Below are 19,609 nucleotides of genomic sequence, written 5' to 3' on the forward strand. Positions count from 1 at the left end.
CCTGGTTAAACTGAACCGGTCGTGCCATCTAGCGGGGTCCACTTGAACCAAGCACACCTGCCATCTTAGAAGCCATAACAGGAAATTGTTCAATGGCCTTTGTTGCAGCTATTGCTACTCCCACTACCTTCGCTCTGCTGCTGCTAGTGTCGGCTGCCGCGCACTAAAGCCGGGTAGCATTGCGCACCGAAACAGTGACACGACAGTTTCCACTTCGAAGCGGGTAACTTGAAGTGTGCTAAAGCGATGCGGACCACTAAAACGGGATTTCATTTTAAAATAAGCACTTTCTTGGCACAAAAATAGCACTACGAGGTTTCTGGACCGCTACCATATTTACTCGCGTAATCCTCACACTCGCATAATTCTCACACCCCCCATTGTCCAAAAAAAAAAAAAAAAAAAAAAAAAAAAAAAAAACAGAATTTATTTTTTTTCCTCGAGTAATTATCGCTCCCCCGAAAACTGGCGCAATAATGTCAACTGCTCGTTCCAGCCACTGATGATTATAGCGAGTGTTATCTGGCGCCATCTCTGAAGCATCAGGCGAACTATTACTGCACAGAGATTCAATCTAATCCAAGCCAAGCCAAAGTGGCAAGTGCATGTTGTGACGCGTTTTGTATGTTGCGTCGGTAATCTTGTGATGTTATGGGGCAATACTGAAGCTACACGGCTGCTTTCAAGTTGAAAGTGATAGATCATGCACTAAACAACGGCAACAGGGCCACCTGTAGGCCCTTCGGAGTCTACGAGTTTTGTGTTCGCTACTGGTGTCGGCAGGTGAAAGCCACCAAGACGTATTGGGCCTGCCGTGTGCCTAAAACTGGGATTGATTGTAAACTTTATTCAGAAGGAAATTGCGGATGATTCTGTTAAATAGCCATCAGCCCAATACTGACGTCCTACGCTTACCTTTTGAGGGCTTCTGTTGCACGACGAATGCTACGGCTACGCCCGCAACACCCACAAGCTTTGCGTATGGTATTCTAATTCTCGGCTATTTGATTGCACTTATAGTGTCTCAAATAAATCTTGCCTTGTGTTGAACCAGTGCTTTTAATGTCGAGGTAAGTTTTAATTAGTACTTCTCAAAGCTTGCTGTTAGTTGCTGGTGTGAGAATCCCGATTTGCGGCCACTTAGTTTTCTTTTTTTTCTCTGTACGTTTTCGTAGAAAGTTACACCGCGTAATTCTTGCACCCCCCATAACTTTGCATCGATTTTCTGCCGGAAAAAGTGCAAGGATTATGCGAGTAAACACGTACTTCAGCAGTTGACATCAACTTAGTATTTGCCTTTAGTGTCCCTTTAAACTCTACATATACTTTAAACTCGTTCTGACAGAGCACAAGCCAATGCCAAGAAAGCTAATTTTGAGATATTAGAATGCGATACTCTACACTAAAGAAAGTGAACTTTTAGTTGACAGCGACATTTGTGTGCGGTTACCTCATCCAATTCCTTTTTGGTCTGCTCTTCCAGCTTGCGGATGTCAGCCATGGTCATGCCATACCACCTGTCCATCCAACAGAACACCTGCCGGTGGAAGTTGAGAAAGATCCTTCGCTCCGTCTGCAGCAGAAAGCAGGTTTTTCAGTGAGCATACCTGCACAGGAAGTTCCTAAAGCACCTCACCCTTTTCCATTTTTATTTTTTAGGCAATTAGACTTTTCTTTACGTATGTACACCAGAAGAACTTATTTCTACAGGCATTTCATTACAGCTAATTTGTCTTTTTAGAAAAATTTCCCAAAATATCAAGTAATTTATCCAGGTTTGAAAGGCAGGCAACATGTGGCCTTTTTTGTTTATGGGGTATTAATGCTAATTTTGCTTATCATAAAACAGAACACCAAGCACTTTGCAACAGGAATATCAAAGTATGCCAGTGCATGTGTGAAATATCTCTCGTTTCTTCACACTTCCCTATCTATGCCTATACTCATCCATATACAGCCCGCTTTCGGCAACTTCAAATTTCCCAAAGCTACGAAGTGCTTATGTGCACAACTACCATGTAATAGGAACTGGTCTTTGGTTTTACTTTTTCTGTCGTGGAGGGAGTTCTGAAGTTCCACTGAAGTTGAGGGGGCTGAGCACTCAAAGATTCAAACGTGGAGTCTACATTGTGCACACAGTCTCTGAAACAGTAAATTTCCATAACTATGGGAGCAGCGCTAGATAATCTCGACTGATTGGGCTTAATCATTGACAAAATAACCGACAGCGAAAGAGCGTAAAACAGCTGTGGAACAGTAACAGAACTACATCTTCTGCATTCAGTTTGAAATATATCCAATATATTCAAATGTCAAAGTTCTTATCTGCAGGGTACCAAGTTCATTTAGGAAGGACCATTTGCCAGTAGCATGTTAACAAGCAGAGTTTAGTGCAATAAAACTACTATGAGTGAACATTTGCGATGCGCTCGATAATGCTGCACAGAGTTTCATTGAAACATTCGGCTTCTTTACGCTGTTTTTTACCTGGAAAAAGAATCATAATATGTGCAACATGACTTATAAATAAGCATGAATGCATACTCTCGAGCGAAAAGCAAAACAGAAAAAAAAAACAGTTCCCACAGCATGTTTCTTTGAAACATGTTGTAGAAACCAGTGCTTCACTGCATCACGCAACTGCATTGTGTGGTGGCACAATAACCTCAAGAGGCAACCTTTTCTTTTGTATCTGATCGATGTCTGCAGATAGAATGTTTATATCTTCAGAGATGGTTGATATGGCATTTTGACAAAAATGCATATTCGATTTTTTTCTTTAGTTATTGCAAAACTGCATTGATTTTTTCACAGAATCTTGTTAGTTTTAGTAAAAATTTTCTAATAAAGTTTCTTTTCTCGTAAAATTGTTGAGAAACCTTTGCTTGAATGTGATACCATTAAAAAGCACATTCCTTGTTCTACAAATTCTTGTGATATAATATACTAGTATCAATCATTTTGTGTGGCTGTGAAAACAAGATGTTTGCTACAGCATTCTAAATTAGCCTATTTTCCCAGGGACCTGCTCAACAAAAAGGCCACATACAACCCATAAGTCAGGACGACAAAATAAAATTGGGCTCATTGCTTCCATCTGTTGCGACAGCAGAGACAGGTGTACCATTTCACAGCGACCTATGTTGGAAACACCTTGCAGACCAGGAGGGCGTCATACAAGGTTTGTACAGGTTTCCAAAGGGAAAATTCAAGGATATTTAAGGACTATTCAGGACCTATTGCAAGTTTTTTTAAGGACTAAAAGCGGCAAGCTAAGTTGGAATTCTTCACTCTAAAATTTTCAAAAATGACTGATTTCTTTGCACTTGTCACGTAGTTTATTTACGTATAGGCCTACTGGAAGGTCAAGGAACGCCAGAAGAGCAAGGAACGTCAACAGGCCGAAAATACAAAACAAGCGCAAGCTCGAGTCGCGCATGTGCACCAACGCTGTGGCTCGCCGTTTCTATCTTCTTCGTTGTCGTTCGCATAGTTTCCTACATTGGCCCCCGGTGAATAGCATAGCCAACCCGGGGACTTAAGGCGTAGTCACTATAGAGCGGTCGTAATACAGCTTCAGGCGACTCACATGCACAATTTCTCGGCCACGACGACTGTGTCAAAGGCTCAATCTCATAATTGACTGGTGACGTACGGGCGAGAATGCGGTAGGGCCCGTGGTATCGTGCCAGTAATTTCGAGGAAAGGCCAGGAGTACTCGGTGGAATCCAGAGCCAAACAAGAGCACCAGTCGTGAAAGTAGAGAGATGTCGGTCGGCGTCATGCCGTAGCTTCTGGTGGCCTTGGTCCTCGGTTGTCAGTGAACGGGCCAATCGTCTGCAATCTTCTGCGTACCTGGCAACATCAGAAATTGCAGTGTACTCAGAGGAGTCGGGCGTGTATGGGAGGATAGTGTGCAGCGTGCACGATGGTTCGCGTCCGTACAACAGAAAGAAAGGGGAAAACCCTGTTGTCGCGTGCGTAGCGGTGTTATACGCATACGTGACGAATGGAAGGACAGTGTCCTAATTGGTCCGGTCTGAAGCTGTGTACATTGTCAACATATCGCCGAGAGTGCGATTAAATCGTTCTGTGAGGCCATTCGTCTGCGGGTGATATGCTGTCGTCATGCGATGAACCATGTTGCACTGAGCGAGCAAGGCTTGAATGGCGTCAGACAAGAAAACACGCCCCCGGTCACTCAAAAGTTCGCGGGGAGCACCATGGCGAAGAACGAAGTTGCGCAAGATGAAAAACGCAACTTCCCTCGCGGTTGCTGCGGGTAGTGCGGCCATCTCCGCGTAACGCGTGAGGTGGTCCACGCCGACAATTATCCACCTATTTCCAGAAGACGACGTGGGAAGTGGTCCGTATAAGTCGATACCGACGGGGTCAAATGGATGCGCTGGACAAGGCAGAGGCTGAAGTGTACCGGCAGGGCGTTGAGGTGGGGCTTTACGTCGCTGGCATGCAGTACAAGGACGTACGTACTTGCGAACAAATGTGTACATGCCGCGCCAGTAGTACCACTGACGTAGACGGTTGTACGTTTTGAGATCGGCGGCGTGAGCGCTTTGTGGGTCGTTGTGGAAAGCTGTACGGATTTCCGAACGCATGTGGTTGGGTATCACTAAGAGCCACCTCCGACCTTCAGACGTGTAATTCCGCCGATAGAGGAGGTCGTCTCGAATAGCGAAATGTGTGGCTTGACGGTGGATAGTTCTTGAGACCAAATTAGCTAACGGATCAGTCAGAAAGGCGAGGAGTTGGGAAATCCACACATCTTTGCGTTGTTCCGATGCCACGTCTGTGAAGTCAATTGGTGTTACGACAGCTGAAGAAGGTGACGAGGAGGTTGGGTCAGCCGGTAGCGGCGAGCGGGATAGCGCATCAGCGTCGGAGTGCTTGCAGCCGAATCAGTATACAACACGAATGTCGTATTCCTGTAAGCGAAGCGCCCAACGACCAAGGCGCCCCGACGGGTCTTTGAGCGATGATAGCCAGCATAGAGCGTGGTGGTCCGTAACGACTTCGAATGGGCGGCCATAAATGTGTGGGCGGAACTTCGTCAAAGCCCAGACAAATGCGAAGCACTCTTTCTTCGCGATGGAATAATTACACTCGGCTTTCTTGAGGGTTTGACTCGCGTAAGTGACCACGTATTCTTGGTATCCTGGTTTTCGTTGAGCCAATACAGCACCAAGACCGACACCACTGGCGTCGGTGTGGACCTCTGTAGGCGCATCGGGGTCAAAATGACGTAGTATTGGATGTGATGATAATAACCGCCGCAGCGCGGTGAAGGATTCGTCGCACTCTTTTGACCAAGCAGAAATGCCTTTGAAAGTTGTCAACAGGTTGGTAAGAGGCGCGATGATGGAAGAGAGGTTCCGCACAAATCGACGAAAGCATGAGCACAGGCCGATAAAACTTCGAAGCGTCTTGATGGAATTGGGCTTCGGATAGTCAGCCACGGCGCGGAGTTTCGCCGGATCCGGGAGAACACCCTCTTTGCAGACGACGTAACCCAGTATAGTGAGCTGACGTGCGGCAAAATGGCACTTCTTGATTTTAAGTTGAAGGCCAGCAGAGGTGAGACACGCGAGAATAGCACGAAGACGAATAAGGCAAGTCGAAAAGTCACGTGAAAACACGACGATGTCGTTTAGGTAGCAGAGGCACGTGTTCCACTTGTAGCCACGAAGGATGGTGTCCATCATCTGTTCGAAGTTAGCTGGGGCGTTGCAGAGTCCAAACGGCATGACGTTAAACTCATACAGCCCATCAGTTGTTACAAATGCAGTCTTCGATCGGTCAGGATTAGCCATTGAAACATGCCAATAACCTGAGCGTAAATCTAAAGAGGATAAATATTCTGCTCCTTGCAAGCAATCGAGAGCGTCGTCGATGCGTGGCAATGGGTACACATCCTTCCGAATTATCTTATTGAGCCGGCGGTAGTCCACACAGAATTGGATAGACCCATCCTTTTTGCGCACAAGTACAACAGGGGACGACCAAGGGCTCTGCGATGGTTGGATGACACCACGCTTGAGCATATCGTCGACTTGTTCGTTGATAATACGGCGCTCTTCCGCTGAAACTCAATATGGTCCTTGGCGTAAGGGAGCATGAGTACCGGTGTCAATGTGGTGCGTGATGTTCGCTGTGCGACCCAAAGATGGTTGAGCACAATCGAACGCAGAACGGAACTCTCGAAGAAGGGACAAGAGTTCGCGTCTTTGTGTCGGCGATAGCTCAGCGGCAACAAAGAGCTGGAATGAGTCTGGCGCGGGCAGTGTGGCCACAGGTGGCGCCATTGCATTGAGCTGGAGGTGAGGTGGTTGTTCGGCAAACTCCAGAGGGTGCAAGAGGTCAACGTCTTGTATGTTCCCCAAACATTCTCCACGAAGTAAGGTAACTGACGACGATAGCGAGTTCACAACGAGCATGGCGGTAGCACCGGATTCCACGGTGAGTATGGCAAAGGGCAGCTGTAGGCTACGGCGGCGGGTAAATACGTCAGATGGAGTGAACAAAACAGTTCCGGCAGGAGCGGCCGTACAGGTCAGAGATACAAAGGTGGATGTTCTCTGTGCTATTTCTGTGTCTGCAACAACGACAAGTTTGTAAGCTTCAGAAAGAGAATCTACCAAACAAGAGCTTGGCAGCGGTGTAAGGGCAACTTCTGCACGTGGGCAATCTATGATGGCCCGATGATGCGAAAGAAAGTCCCATCCAAGAATGACTTCGTGGGAGCATGATGCCAGCACAAAAAATTCAATGGCATAAAGTTCACCTTGAATAATGACACGTGCAGTGCACACAGCTGTAGGTTCTATGCACTGCGAGTTGGCCGTGCGGAGCATCAGGCCCGAAAGAGGCGTCACCTTTTTCAACTTGCGGCATAAGGTCTCACAGATTATGGAAACGGCGGCTCCTGTGTCGATAAGCGCTTGTGCGGCGGTCCCCTCAACATTGACGTCGATAACGTTTTGCGGCGAGAAAGATGGAGGCCTTAAGCAGTTCGAATGGTATGCAGCTGTTGCCTCCAGAGCTGCAGCGATCAGTTTCCCTCTTCCGTAACAGGTCGGCGACGCATAGGTGACAAGAAGCGTCGTCTGGGCGTTGGTGACCGATGGTTTGCGAAGGGTCGATGACCGTCAGTAGTGTACCTTAATGGCGTCCTAGACGACGACGCAATTGGCCTGCCCACGGTGTCAACTGGAGAGGGATCTCGGCGACAGTGGGGGGGACGTGTCCAGCGATACCACAGGCGAAACAGATGGGCCTATTATCCGGCGTCCTCCAAGCGTCTGCTCGACGGTAAAATGGAGCTGAAGATTTCGCGTAGAGATACAACGCAGCAATTGGGGTTGTAGGCACGACATAGGGCGGCGTGGCAGCTTGAGCATACGGCATACGCTGTTGCGTAGGCCGAGCAGTGACGGCGGCGTACGTGAGAGGAGTAGTGACAGGTGGTTGATAATGCATCGGTAGAAGGGCCTCAGCGACTTGGGTTCGAATGGCGTGTCGGAGGTTTGGTGCCAAATGGCAGCAGTAACAGCTGGCGCGCTACCTCTTCGCGGACGAAGTCCTTGATTGTCGAAAGCAGAGGCTGCTGATCGGTAGGATGGGCAGCTAGGTGAAAGCTTGCGAGCCTGTCTGGTGTCGTGAGGGCTTGACGAGCAATTGCGCGCTGCCTACGCAACTCATCAAAGCTCTGACAGAGAGAAACGAGCACAGCAATAGTGGGGGGATTTCTCGCGAGCAACATCTGAAAGGCGCCGTCGTCAATGCCTTTCAAAATGTGCCTGATTTTTTCTTCCTCAGGCATGGTAGAGTTGACGCGGCTGCATAAATGCAACACATCTTCAATGTAGCCCGTGTAGGTCTCGCCTGGTTGCTGCGCACGGTGACGTAAACGGTGCTCGGCTTGAAGCTTGCGTGCCGCAGGTCGTCCAAAGACGTCCGTAATAGCCGTCTTGAATGCAGACCACGCAGGAATGTCAGCTGCGTGATTATTAAACCACAGTTGCGCGGTGTCCGCAAGGTAGAACGTGGCGTAGCCCAGCTTACTTGGGTCGTCCCATTTGTTACTTGCGCCGACTGTCGTACCTTGCCAACCAATCTTCGACGTCCGACTCAGTGGAGCCCGTGAAGATAAGAGGGTCCCGTTGAGGATACACGGCACCGCAAGTGACGTGGACGGTCAAAGGTCCCACCTGGAGAGGCGTCTCGGTGGCCATGTTCAAGTCACGTAGAGGGGGAAGCTTACGGGAGCGAAGTTCCAGGTTTGTACGGGAGTCCACACACCTCTACCAGATGTCACGTAGTTTATTTACGTATAGACCTACTGGAAGGCCAAGGAACACCAGAAGAGCAAGAAACGTCAACAGGCTGAAAATACAAAACAAGCGCAAGCACGGGTCACGCGTGTGCACCAACGCTGTGGCTTGCCATTTCTTGCTTCTTCGTCGTCGTTCACATAGTTTCCTACACACTTATAATATATGGATATTGCAATTATTAAAAAAAAGCGTAGTCTTAACTTCTTGCACTCTCTCCACACGGAGAGGGCAAAATGTCGAAGAGTTACGTGCTGATAGGCTTCAACGTGCATGTGCAGTCGGGCCTTAAAGGGGTCATGCCACAATATTTGTGGCTTGCGTGTTCTTTACTGCAAGCTTTATTTATAGCTCGAATAAGTATGATACACGCGCCAACCTTCATTTATTATCGCTATATAATTTGTTGCCTTTTTGATATGGACAATCTTAAGTTCCTGTTTGTGGGGACTGAGTTGTGCAGGTACATGGCGGTGTAGCTGACTGTCACGCGATCACAAAGCATTGCACGCTTCATGCTGAGCTTCTGCAGCTCAGCAATGTCAGCTCTTGCACACATGTGCCACACAAGCACCTGCAAAACTCACCGCTACCTGTAGCAGCCGCGATGCTTTGCCGGTATGTTCGGGGCAGAAGTCCATAAGTCACTCAGCTGACTATAGGTCTAGTGTGACGTCACTAAAACTTTTGTTGCCCTTCCTGTAAAGTACCATCTGTGTTGGACGCACTCGCAAAGGGCCTCGATAAGGAGAATGAGCATTTAGGTACACTTAGGAAGTGACTTAAAATATATTCTTAGACCCACAAGGTGCTTGCTTACAGCCTTGAAATTTGATGGAACCACCCCGTCAAGAGTGCCGGCTTGTGCACAGTTGACACTCGCAGCACGTTGCTCAACAACCAATACGTAACAACTGTGACAGTCGTTAATTTACACTCATCCTGTGGATACATGTGTGTTCTTTTCTAGCATCGTTCTTGGTTTGTTTTAGTAGCACGCTTCCAGTGTCAAGCTATGACAGTTGTTCATCAGCACTCGTCCTGTGCACTTTCTTTTCGTGCGTCGTTCGTGCTTGAGCGGCGCGTTGCATGTATGGGGTTGCTTGGCCTTCATGCGACATTCTAATTTCTTGCTTTCAATTTCACTGCTTCACCCTCGATGTACCACATTTAGGAGGTCGCAATGTCGATATGAGAGTGCACTGCTCAGGTAATTCAAGGATTTTCAAGGATGGCGAAAAATTCCAGGAATTTCAAGGGCCTTGAAAGTATGTTTTTCAAATTCAAGAGATTTCAAGGACCTGTACAAACACGAACACTGCACATAGTATGTGGCTCCCAGTGGAAACTAGAGTTTCAGTTATCCCAAAAACAAGCACTCCACACACTCAATTTATGCTATACACGTGAAACAATCATGGCACTCGGCAGCATGTGAGGTAAAAGAGCTCAAAGTTAAAGCATTTGCAAAATCACTGTATAATAATAATTTTGCCATTAGAAACAAAAGTAGCTGTTCTGGACAGTTTCGACGGGATGGTGCGACACAAACCGGCACAAGATTCTGATGCGAGGACGCACGTGCAGGAGGTGTTAAAGGTTCCTGAATTATGGCTTCGCAGGCAATCTAAGTAACACAAGACACATCATGCAGGAAGGCCTCCGCACCAAGAAAAAGGCGAGAAAACAGTGTGTGCTTTTTCGCATAGACAGACCATATACAGTATAAACTGCTTATAGTAAGTTGAAATATATGCACTATAAACAGTACCGTACTAAACCTTCAAGGGTAGCAGTTTTGCAAGACGTGTTGAGCGTGCAGCCTGAAGTGTCCAGAATCGAAGTATCTGATCTGTGGTGCTTACAACTAGTATAAAGAATACTGATATGTAAAAGGCTTTAAAAAAATGTAGCTTTTAAAGACCCTCAAGGCCAATCAAATGAATGTGAAAATGAGGGGGGGACTAACAAAAGTGACGTGACGGGCATTTCATGTCCTAAATTCAAAAATACTAACCTTGGAATCGTGGGCCTCCGACTAGTTTCGGTTTCAGGATGTGTCATATAGCGCCACACAATGGCTATATTGTGTAACCATCACTACGCGCTGATGCATACTCTCTGAATAAAGAGTCCCATCCCCATTCTCGGCCTAGCGTGACGTTCCTTAGAGCGCTCCAGCGCGCTAGTGTCTCCGTCGGACAGTGCATCCGGCGGCAATACAACGAACTGCGACAAGATAAACAAGAAGTAAGCCTCTTATGTACATCAGCATCCTCCGCCCATTTTCTATGAGGACTGCCACCTTTTCAGGTGCATTTACAGGGCACCGCCCTACTTGCACGCAGCACGAAATGCGTTAGGCCAACTGCGGCCACCCCTGCACATTTGGCCAATGCTTGCTGGCACCAGTGACATGCCAGTGCATACTGGTGACTGCGACTCCTTAGTGCTGTAACGTTCCAGCATGACTTCCGCGATTGCTCCTCCGCCATAAACGCCGGGCACTACTCCCATGCCTTGGGACACGGGACGAAGAAACGCAGGATAAATACACCGCAGCACTCGCACTACAGTCGAATTTCGATAATTCGAACTCAAAGAGGCCCAAAAATTTGTTCGAATTAAAAGAAGTTCGAATTATTGAAAGCTAAATGAACGGAGGGCTCACCATGCAGTGGTGCATGTAGATTGGGCTAACACATGTGGGGGACGTTTCAGAAGACACATTTATTCACAAATTACAGGACATCCATCATTATTTGAAGTAATTGGTGATGTGCATCTGCATACGTTTGCCTTGCAGCAAGCCAATTTCGCATGCAGCTGTCAAAGCATTTCTACTTCGGCTTCAGCATTCCCCTAGCAAAAAAAGTTGCGCGCAACAACGTCCAGCGCCGACACACTCCAAAGACACGAACAACAACGACTGCGTCTCCGCTACGCAGCCAGCACCCAGCACGTGACGAGAAAGGAGGAGCATCTCCACGATGAGAGAAGCAGATCAGCATTTGAAAGAGAACCAACACTCCACAGCAGCTTTTTTTTTTGTTTGCTCTCTTCGCGTGCTTCGTTGAAAGGAGAAGGGTCTACATGGCAGGGATAAGAAAGGGGGGAAGCATGGCACCGGAGCATGAGAGAAGAGGGGGCGAGCACTCTGCGACAGCTTTTTTTTTTTCCTCTCTCTTCGCGCGCGGCGTTGACAGGAGAAAGGTCTTTATGTGGCAGGGACGGAAAAGAGAAGCGTGGCGGAAGCGTCGCAGATCAGCATTTGAGAGCAAACATCCACCGCAGCCTTTTTTCTTTTTTCTTTTCCTTCGCGAGCAGCATTGAGATGTCGAAGGTGCTGCCGCAAGATTGGGCGTGAATTACAGGGCGTTTTTGCTGATTGGAACACACATAGCTTTGACGAGACCTTAGTGAGAGTTCAAATTAACCGAATTTTCGAATTAAGCGTGTTCAAATTAATGAGAACCAACTGTACTATAGTCGGTGACAGACTAAGGACAAAAAACTAAAGTGCTGTTCATTTGTATCATGCGCATCCAACTGCAGCCGCTCTTTGCTGTGACGTAGCAGTCATGATGAACTAATAACAAATTCAGCATGGTGCAGCTTGCTTGAAAAGCAATTTTTCGCTGCACCGAGACCAGCAGAGATCAGCAGGTGTCAACTTCGGTTCTCCTGTGGTGTTTCCATCAAAAAGAAGCTATTGCCGACTGTTATCTACTCGCACTCGCCAACATCCTCGTCGTCCGTCATTCGAGCAGACGGTTCCGCTCTTGCAGCGTTTGAAGTGCACAAAAGCGGCAGGGCTTCACAGTGTTTCGTTGTTTTGGCAGCGTGAAACAGCAACACGGCGTCTATTCTCTGCATTGCTCAAATACACCAAGCATATCGCCTGAGGGTGCCCACTCTTGACGATCGTCGATGTTGTCATTCATGTGCAGTAAGATGAAGGTGGAGTCTGAATGTGCGCATTTGTGTTTTTGGGATGTGCACGTCGTTGATTTAGCTCCCACCAAAGCCATGTCATCAGCGTTCCCACATGTGCATGTGAGAACGTGTTACTTTAATGTCGCAACGTGGAAATCTTGGTAATCTCTTCCGATAAGCGCTGTGCCGTGCACCTGTATGAGTGATGTAAGAGCATACAAGGCGTAAAAAAAAGCACCCTACAGAACCTGCTAGCGCTACACAGTACGAAAGTTAAAGACTGGTAGGAAAAATGTACAGTGGTGTATGCATAATAAAATAAATTGTGGTCATCCGCTCTGTGTGTGATTATTTTGACGTGTGTCTATTGGCACAATTGCATCATCTTAAAGCAATTGATATCCACCAGCTTAGAATTTTGTGCCAGGTTGAAGTGCCTATTGCATAAGTGCTTATCTCACGCTAGACGCACGAATACCTTGCAGGAAAAGCACCGTGCGAGATTCTTCAAACCGCGAAATGGCACGTGCCATGCGATATCACGATCACTATCAATTACGATCAATTACATTGTCGTGATTGTTACTGAAACAACATTGCTAAAACTATTATTCAGCGAAACAGAACAAAATTTTTTAAGGGCGAAGCTCCTTATGGCGTGGCTTGGGCGTCCCTAGTATGTAACCACCAGTGGCACATACCCGAAATAGGTATAACACTTGACCTCCAAGGTGGTGCAAGTGAGAGATTTCTTCTGTGCGTTGTTTAACAATAAAAAATAGTGCTCAATGTACATGCCAATGGCTGCTAATGGGGAATGAGAGACATGAGCATTCGGCTTTTAGTCAACGCGCACGCTGCGATCCCCATTAGCAGCCATTGGCATGTACATTGAGCACTATCGGACGAAAAAGGGATGCTACATTATACTCGCTGGGTGTAACCTCCTTAGCTTTAGAAAGGTTTAGTGAGCGTTGAGCCGCAGTGCCATGAATACAATGAACTTGTATATACCATGAATGAACTCAAGGTGGTTAAAAATGAGAAGTAAATACGAAGCGCAAGCCGTAAGAAAGTAAAAGCCGAATTCTCCCGTCTCTCATTTCTCATTAGCAGCCATTGGCATGTAAATTGAGCCCTATCTGACAGGGAAAGGTTGCTACGTTATACTCGCTGGGCGTAACCCTTGGTTTTCGAAAGGTTTAGCGAGCGTTTGGTCGCAGTGCCATGAATACAGTGAACTAGAATATACCATGAACTCGAGGTGGTTAAAGGTGGGAAGTGGACCCAAAGCGCAGGCCGTAAGAAAGTGTGCGTGTGCCACCTCTCGTTTAGTCCTTGGAATGTCTGCTGGATGGCGGTGCTTCTATATGGGGAATATATGATAAAAAGATGCGAGATGGTGGGACTTGGAGTGTTGAATAGATGAACGAACAGACACACAAACAGATGCATGGATGGACGCATGAACGGACGCAGGGGCGGATGCATGAAAGAACGCAGGGACGGGCGCACAAACAGACGCATGGACGGTCACACAGACGGACGCATGGACGGACGAATGCTTCGCCCCACTCTCCATCATTCACTCCGTGGATATGTTGCCATTTTTTTTTTTCAATTCGCTGTAATACACTTCATTATATCTTGTTAGAAATTCTCACTTTAGTGTAACATGTTTTTTTTTGCGTTTTGTCTGTACTGCACGCATGTATTGTGTTGCGATAGTTAGATTATATTACTCTACAGTAGGGTCCCATGAGTGAAAAAAAATATGAAGGATGCATTGCACTCTCTTCTGAAAGCAAAGTCTGGCACGCAACTTACTGGCATTCACTGGAGAGAGAAAACCCTATTACGTAGTGCATTCGCATAGACACACATTCGTACAGACACATTCATAGAAGGTAGTGGCTCGTGTTCCAGCATAACCAAGTGCCACTTAGAGAAAGTTGAAAATTCAAAGGCTGACGAGCTCATGACAACACTAATGAGCGCAAGTTGTCGAAAAAAATTTCACCTGCAGCTTATTGTAATCACCACTAAAGAAGCATAGATTGCCTTGGCATTAACTTAACGACAACGTATGCAACGCTGCCCACTGTTATACACAATGTGCACTATGCACTTTTATTTTGTTGCAAAGAGACGTCCAATGAACCATTGTCGTTTGCCTCAAACTTGATGACAAGCACGGTGACTTGAGATGCACATTCAGTATTTCAAAATTCACGAATTCAATTTCGGATCATTTCTCTACTCTTCGCTTAGAGTCATAGTTGCCATAGTTACAGCGAAAAGCGACGAAACTTGGCACCAAAAGTTTTGTAATACAAATATGTAAACCACGTTATAAAATTTGATTATTGCCCCCGTTCATTTTGTGAAACCACAAAAGAAAGATTTTTCTCTTTTAAACTTCACCCTAATCGTGGCGATATTTGTTTTAGCACTGCGCAGAAACATCGCCTTCAAGAGATGTACATTGCTTCTCCGTGGACTCCGAGATGAGCTGGATAGGGGGTGCAATTTAAACAGATATATTGCTAAACTGACGTTGAACTCCCGTGTCCTAACAGTTATTTTTATTGAGCTTTGGTTTCTATATCTCAATATTAATGAAGTGTTTCAAGATAATGGTTGTATAAGTGAAAATAATATCCCTTGGTTGGGAACTACTTCCTTTGTAGCGCGGAGGCATGGAAAATAAGGGCAATGTGGCCTAGTGGGCGCAGCTCGTATTTATTCTTAGGTTGTCACCGACTGTAGAAAAGTATTTCAAGTAATGAAATCCTAGAGCGTCACTATTTGACAATGCGCAAGCAAATACCGGGGGAATCTGTTACTGAATACGTTTCTGCTTTACAGGCAATGGCGTCCAAATGCAACTTCGGCACCTCCGCCAATTTCATGGTCCACGATCAGCTGTTCCGCGGACAACTATTGCAACTGGGTCGTACCCTTACTTTACAGCATACAATTTAAATTGCAAAGAAAGAGAAGCGTACCAAACTCTTAACGCAGGAATTCGTGAATGCACAGGTTGAGAAGTTCAAATTACATCCAGGTCCACAAGATAGCCACCAAGAACAATATTCCTTGTTTGGGAAATGTATGGCCGACGGCCTCCCAGACAGAATTTGGCAGGAAGCCAACATGGCCGCGAGCATCACGACTCCCGTCCTACAACATTAAATTTTTCAAGCCACCAGGATGGACCATATCGATCTGAATTAGATGTCTGCTACAGATGCGGATCGCATCAACACTACGCGAATTTTCCCAATTGTCCAGCCCACAACCGCACTATTTCTGCCTGCGGCAAACGAGGTCACTACCGAGCTGTATGCCGCTCATCAAATGTCAGCAGGTCTCAACAGAATATAGCTGAAGTACAAGATACTGCTGTAACAAACACAGTTACAATTTTAAACATTGATGAACACTCCAGCTGTCCTTTTCCGCTGAAGATTACTGTTGAAGTTTGTCAAGTAAGCATTCTTGTCCTCGTTGACACCAGTGTGTCCGTATCATTGCTGAACTCAAGATTTCAAGAGAAAACTCGCTTGCTGGATTTCGGGCTGACCGGTCGCGCGCTTGCGACCTCCGGCGTCATCGTGGCTCTGGCCGACTGGGCTCGCCCTACGTCACCTCCTGCCGCCGACGACCTTCCACCTCCGACGACAGTGCAGCTCTGACTTACTGGACTTGCTCTACGCCATCCACCGACGCCAAAAGGAGCTCTCGCAGGTGCGCCCTGTCCTCGGACACCAGTGACCATGCTTCATCTTTCCTATCTCTTCTATCCCCTCATCTTGTCGTCGCTCGCTCTGGCTCACCACCTCACGTCTCTTCTTCTCTTCTCCTTCTTCGGCTTTCCTACATCTTTACTCCTATCCTTTTTATCCTTCCTCACCCCCGTCCCTCGTGAGCTACTGTGGTGGTGTCGCTCACTGAAGCAGACAATAACGGGGCTCACTTTTCTCTTCTTTTCCCTTTTCAAGAGTCACTTCGCAAGATTTCAAGAAGTACTTTTCGGGGACCAGACTACTTGAATCGTACGTTGTTCTTCAAAACTTAGAAGAAATGCATTCCCAACCTCGGATACTTCTCTACAAATGTTCGGTACTATGATACCACTGCTGCTGTCACATTTTACGTGAAGAAAGAGGGTTCACTTTTTAGGTTGGATGCTATTCGAAACATCCACATAAGCATCGACGGTGCAACATTGTCCTGTTCAGAAGCTTCAGTTTCAGAAACCTGAAGAATTTCTGCCAATGATCCTTTTGAATTTCATCATCCCTTAACCCAGGAACTCTGACTGGTGAAAGGCTACATGCACTAAGTGGATTGCCATTTCTGCTTCAACAGCAAGTCTCCGATGAACTTTCTTGTCTTGAACAATCAGGAGTCATCGAACGAGTTTCAGCATTAGATTAGGTCTCTCCACTGGTCGTGGTAAAGAAAAAGAACGGTTCCTTAAGACTTAGTGTGACCTTGCGTGAACCAAACAAAACTATCATAGTTGATCAAAGATCTCCGGCAACTTACAGGTGCTATTTACTTTTCAAAGCTAGATCTTGCATGAGCGTACCATCAGGATAACTTTGTCAAGACTTTACTACGTTTGTAAGACATGGTTTATTCAGATTTCATGAAGTTTGCTTTGGGCTTGCATCTGCCCCTGCTGTTTTTCAGAAAGTGATGTCAGACATTTTGAAAGATTGCTCCGGAGTACTGTGCTACTTGGATGACATTTTGGTCTGGGGTCGAACGCGTGCTGAGCATGATGCTAATTTACAAGTTGTACTAAGACACATAAGCAACATGGGAATAAAACTGAACGACAAATGTGTCTTTGCAAATTGTTGCAAAGACACATTTGTCTGCATTTGTTGCAAAAAAGACACAAATGTGTCTGAAGCAAATTCAAAATTCAATTTGAGAGCACAACGTCAGTGCCAGAAGATTGTCTCCTCTTGAATCCAAAGTACATGCTATCGTTAATGCGCCTGCAGATTCTAACCTGGGAAGCACTCAGAGCCCAACGATGTACTCACCACTCTTAAGGAGGCTTCTACAAAGCAACATTTAATGAGAGAGCTGACAGGGCTCGAGGGTGAGAACGGCTGCCGACGAGTCAGTCGACGGAAGCAGCACGGCCTGACATGGGAGAGAGTGTGACAGGCTGAGAACCTATCCCCTCTCGTGTTATATTTCATAACGTGATTTTTACCAATGTTGTGCCTGTTATGAAAGTGTTTTTGCGATAGGTTGCGGCGATGTGAGCCCACATGTGTGATTGGCTTGTGTCGAGACCCTTCGTTCAACCGAGGGTTGAAAAGAGGATGTTTGAATGTGGAAAAGAAGAGAGCGGAGGTTCGGGCTTGGACAGGGGCATACGCCTGAGGCTGCAATAAAGTGTCTCTTCACCGGACTACAGCTCTTCCTTCCCGCTGCCACCGTGCACTCGAGTCATCAAAGGAACCCATTCCGAACCTCGAACATCTTCCCTCCTTAGCTAGTGTAGAAGCTAGTCGAGGAGAGGAAATTGACTGGTGCAGTCGACATGGAGCGGAGAGCCCACAGCGAGGAAGGTGCTGGAGTCCGGGAAGGTGACAAGACACTCACCGCTTTTGCAACCTGCTGGTGTGCAGCGCGCGAGGAGCAGCGTCAAGACGCTCGGCTGCTTTGGGACCTGTTGGCGTGCTGCAAGAAGCAGCATTGGCATTCAGTCCGAGCTTGCTAACCGACTTTGGAGCCAGGAGTTGGGCAGCGCAAGAGTTGGGAGCGCAAGTTGGGCTGCACGTGGGTAAACGATAGCTGAGCAGCCGGGACAGTCGGCGCGGCTGACTTCAGACAACGGCAGGAGTGGTCCGATCGAGCACCTAGAGCATCACAGAATTCGTCGCTACCAGCGTTGGTGACGAGACGGACGTCGTTCCAACCAAAGTGGTCATCGGGCGACGCATCACTGCAAGTGAGGCCTGCTTTGTGCTCTCTCGGGGCCCTAATTTTTTTTTTCTTACTGAATGCACGTGCATTCAAGCACACTCAGGGAGATGGCGGATTCAGAGAGAGATGTTATGGAAGGTGACAGTCTGAATGAATTGGATCGAACCCGCGAGTTGATGCTCAAGATAGAAGTGCTGAAGCTCAAGCTCGAGCTGGAGAAAATGAGGTCGTCGCGCGCTTCATCAGAGGATCCGTACGACCGGAACCAGCAGAGCAGTATCGGACGGTATGCGAAAGAGCTTAAGGCAGTCCTAACACCTATGCCCATCATAGAGCCTATGATTCCGGCTTGGTTTAAGAATGTGGACGCTCTTTTTGCAGCATTAAGCATCCCTGAGGAAGTACAGGGCACGATTTTACTATCATTTTTAAGTGAGAAGATGCGTACATTTGTTGCCAATCAAGCAGAAGCTGGGGTAATGCTGTACTTTGATTTAAAGTCCAGAGTGTTAAAAGAGCTGAGGATGACTCCGAGCGAGTACGGGCAATGTTTCTGGAAATCAAACGAGAGGCAGATGAATCGTGGAGCCAAGTGACGGCGCGCCTGGAGACCATGTTCACTTGCTACCTTAGAAGTTGAGAAGTGGAGTCATTTGAAAGTCTTCGGGAACTGCTGATAGCTGGCAGGCTGGAACAGTTAATGCCAGATGATCTCCGCTCGCTGGTAATCCAGCAGCCAATAAAGAGCTGGTTCGAGCCCAAGAATATTGCAGAGTTAGCTGCCAAATTTGAAGAGAGCCTCAACAGCGGCAGGCAGGGAGTTGCGCAATGGAGTTACCGTAGTACTGCGGCAAGGAATCAAAGTTGCCACACACAAGCCAAGCACTTCGCTAGTGCAAATTTCAGATCTAATTCAGGAGCGTGTTCTGGCTGCGGGAAACGGGGCCACTTTCAAAGAGATTGCAAGTTCTCACGTGAAACTGCTGCTAATACAGCCAAAGTTTTATGCGTGGCTTCCCAAAACAAGCGATGATTTGAGAGCCGAGCAATACCGTAGCAACACTAAGCGGTTATGGAAAACTCGCTTATAAGGGACCAGCAGATCGAGATTTTTTAGGGAAACAAGCACTGTTTCGCACGCGTTGATTCAGGTGTGGATATAACGATGATACGAGCGAATGAGGTATCCGCTGAGATTTATCGTGAGAGCAGTGGCGCAATAAAGCTAACTGATGCCTTCGGGCATGGTATCGCACGTCTGCTGTATGTAACCCCTTATCTCCCAACCTCATCAGAAAGCGTTGCTACGCCGGTGAAACTGCGATGTGCAGTGACCGATCAGTTGAATACGAGTGTGTCCGTATTGC

The 19,609-nt window shown here is 47.1% G+C and overlaps 1 protein-coding gene across 8 annotated transcripts in view; it reads right to left on the bottom strand.

Annotated features, from left to right (window-relative positions):
- Window positions 1–19,609, bottom strand: part of vib (phosphatidylinositol transfer protein vib) — a 126,608-nt gene that overhangs the window by 15,651 nt on the left and 91,348 nt on the right. For all 8 annotated transcript variants that reach the window (XM_075891032.1, XM_075891033.1, XM_037419398.2 and 5 more), the window contains one exon: window positions 1,451–1,573. In XM_075891032.1, coding sequence (XP_075747147.1) covers window positions 1,451–1,573 — 123 coding nt within the window. The remainder of the gene's footprint in view (window positions 1–1,450; window positions 1,574–19,609) is intronic.

Source organism: Rhipicephalus microplus, chromosome 3, assembly GCF_043290135.1.
Source record: "Rhipicephalus microplus isolate Deutch F79 chromosome 3, USDA_Rmic, whole genome shotgun sequence".
In the NCBI taxonomy this organism is placed as follows: Eukaryota; Metazoa; Arthropoda; class Arachnida; order Ixodida; family Ixodidae; genus Rhipicephalus; species Rhipicephalus microplus.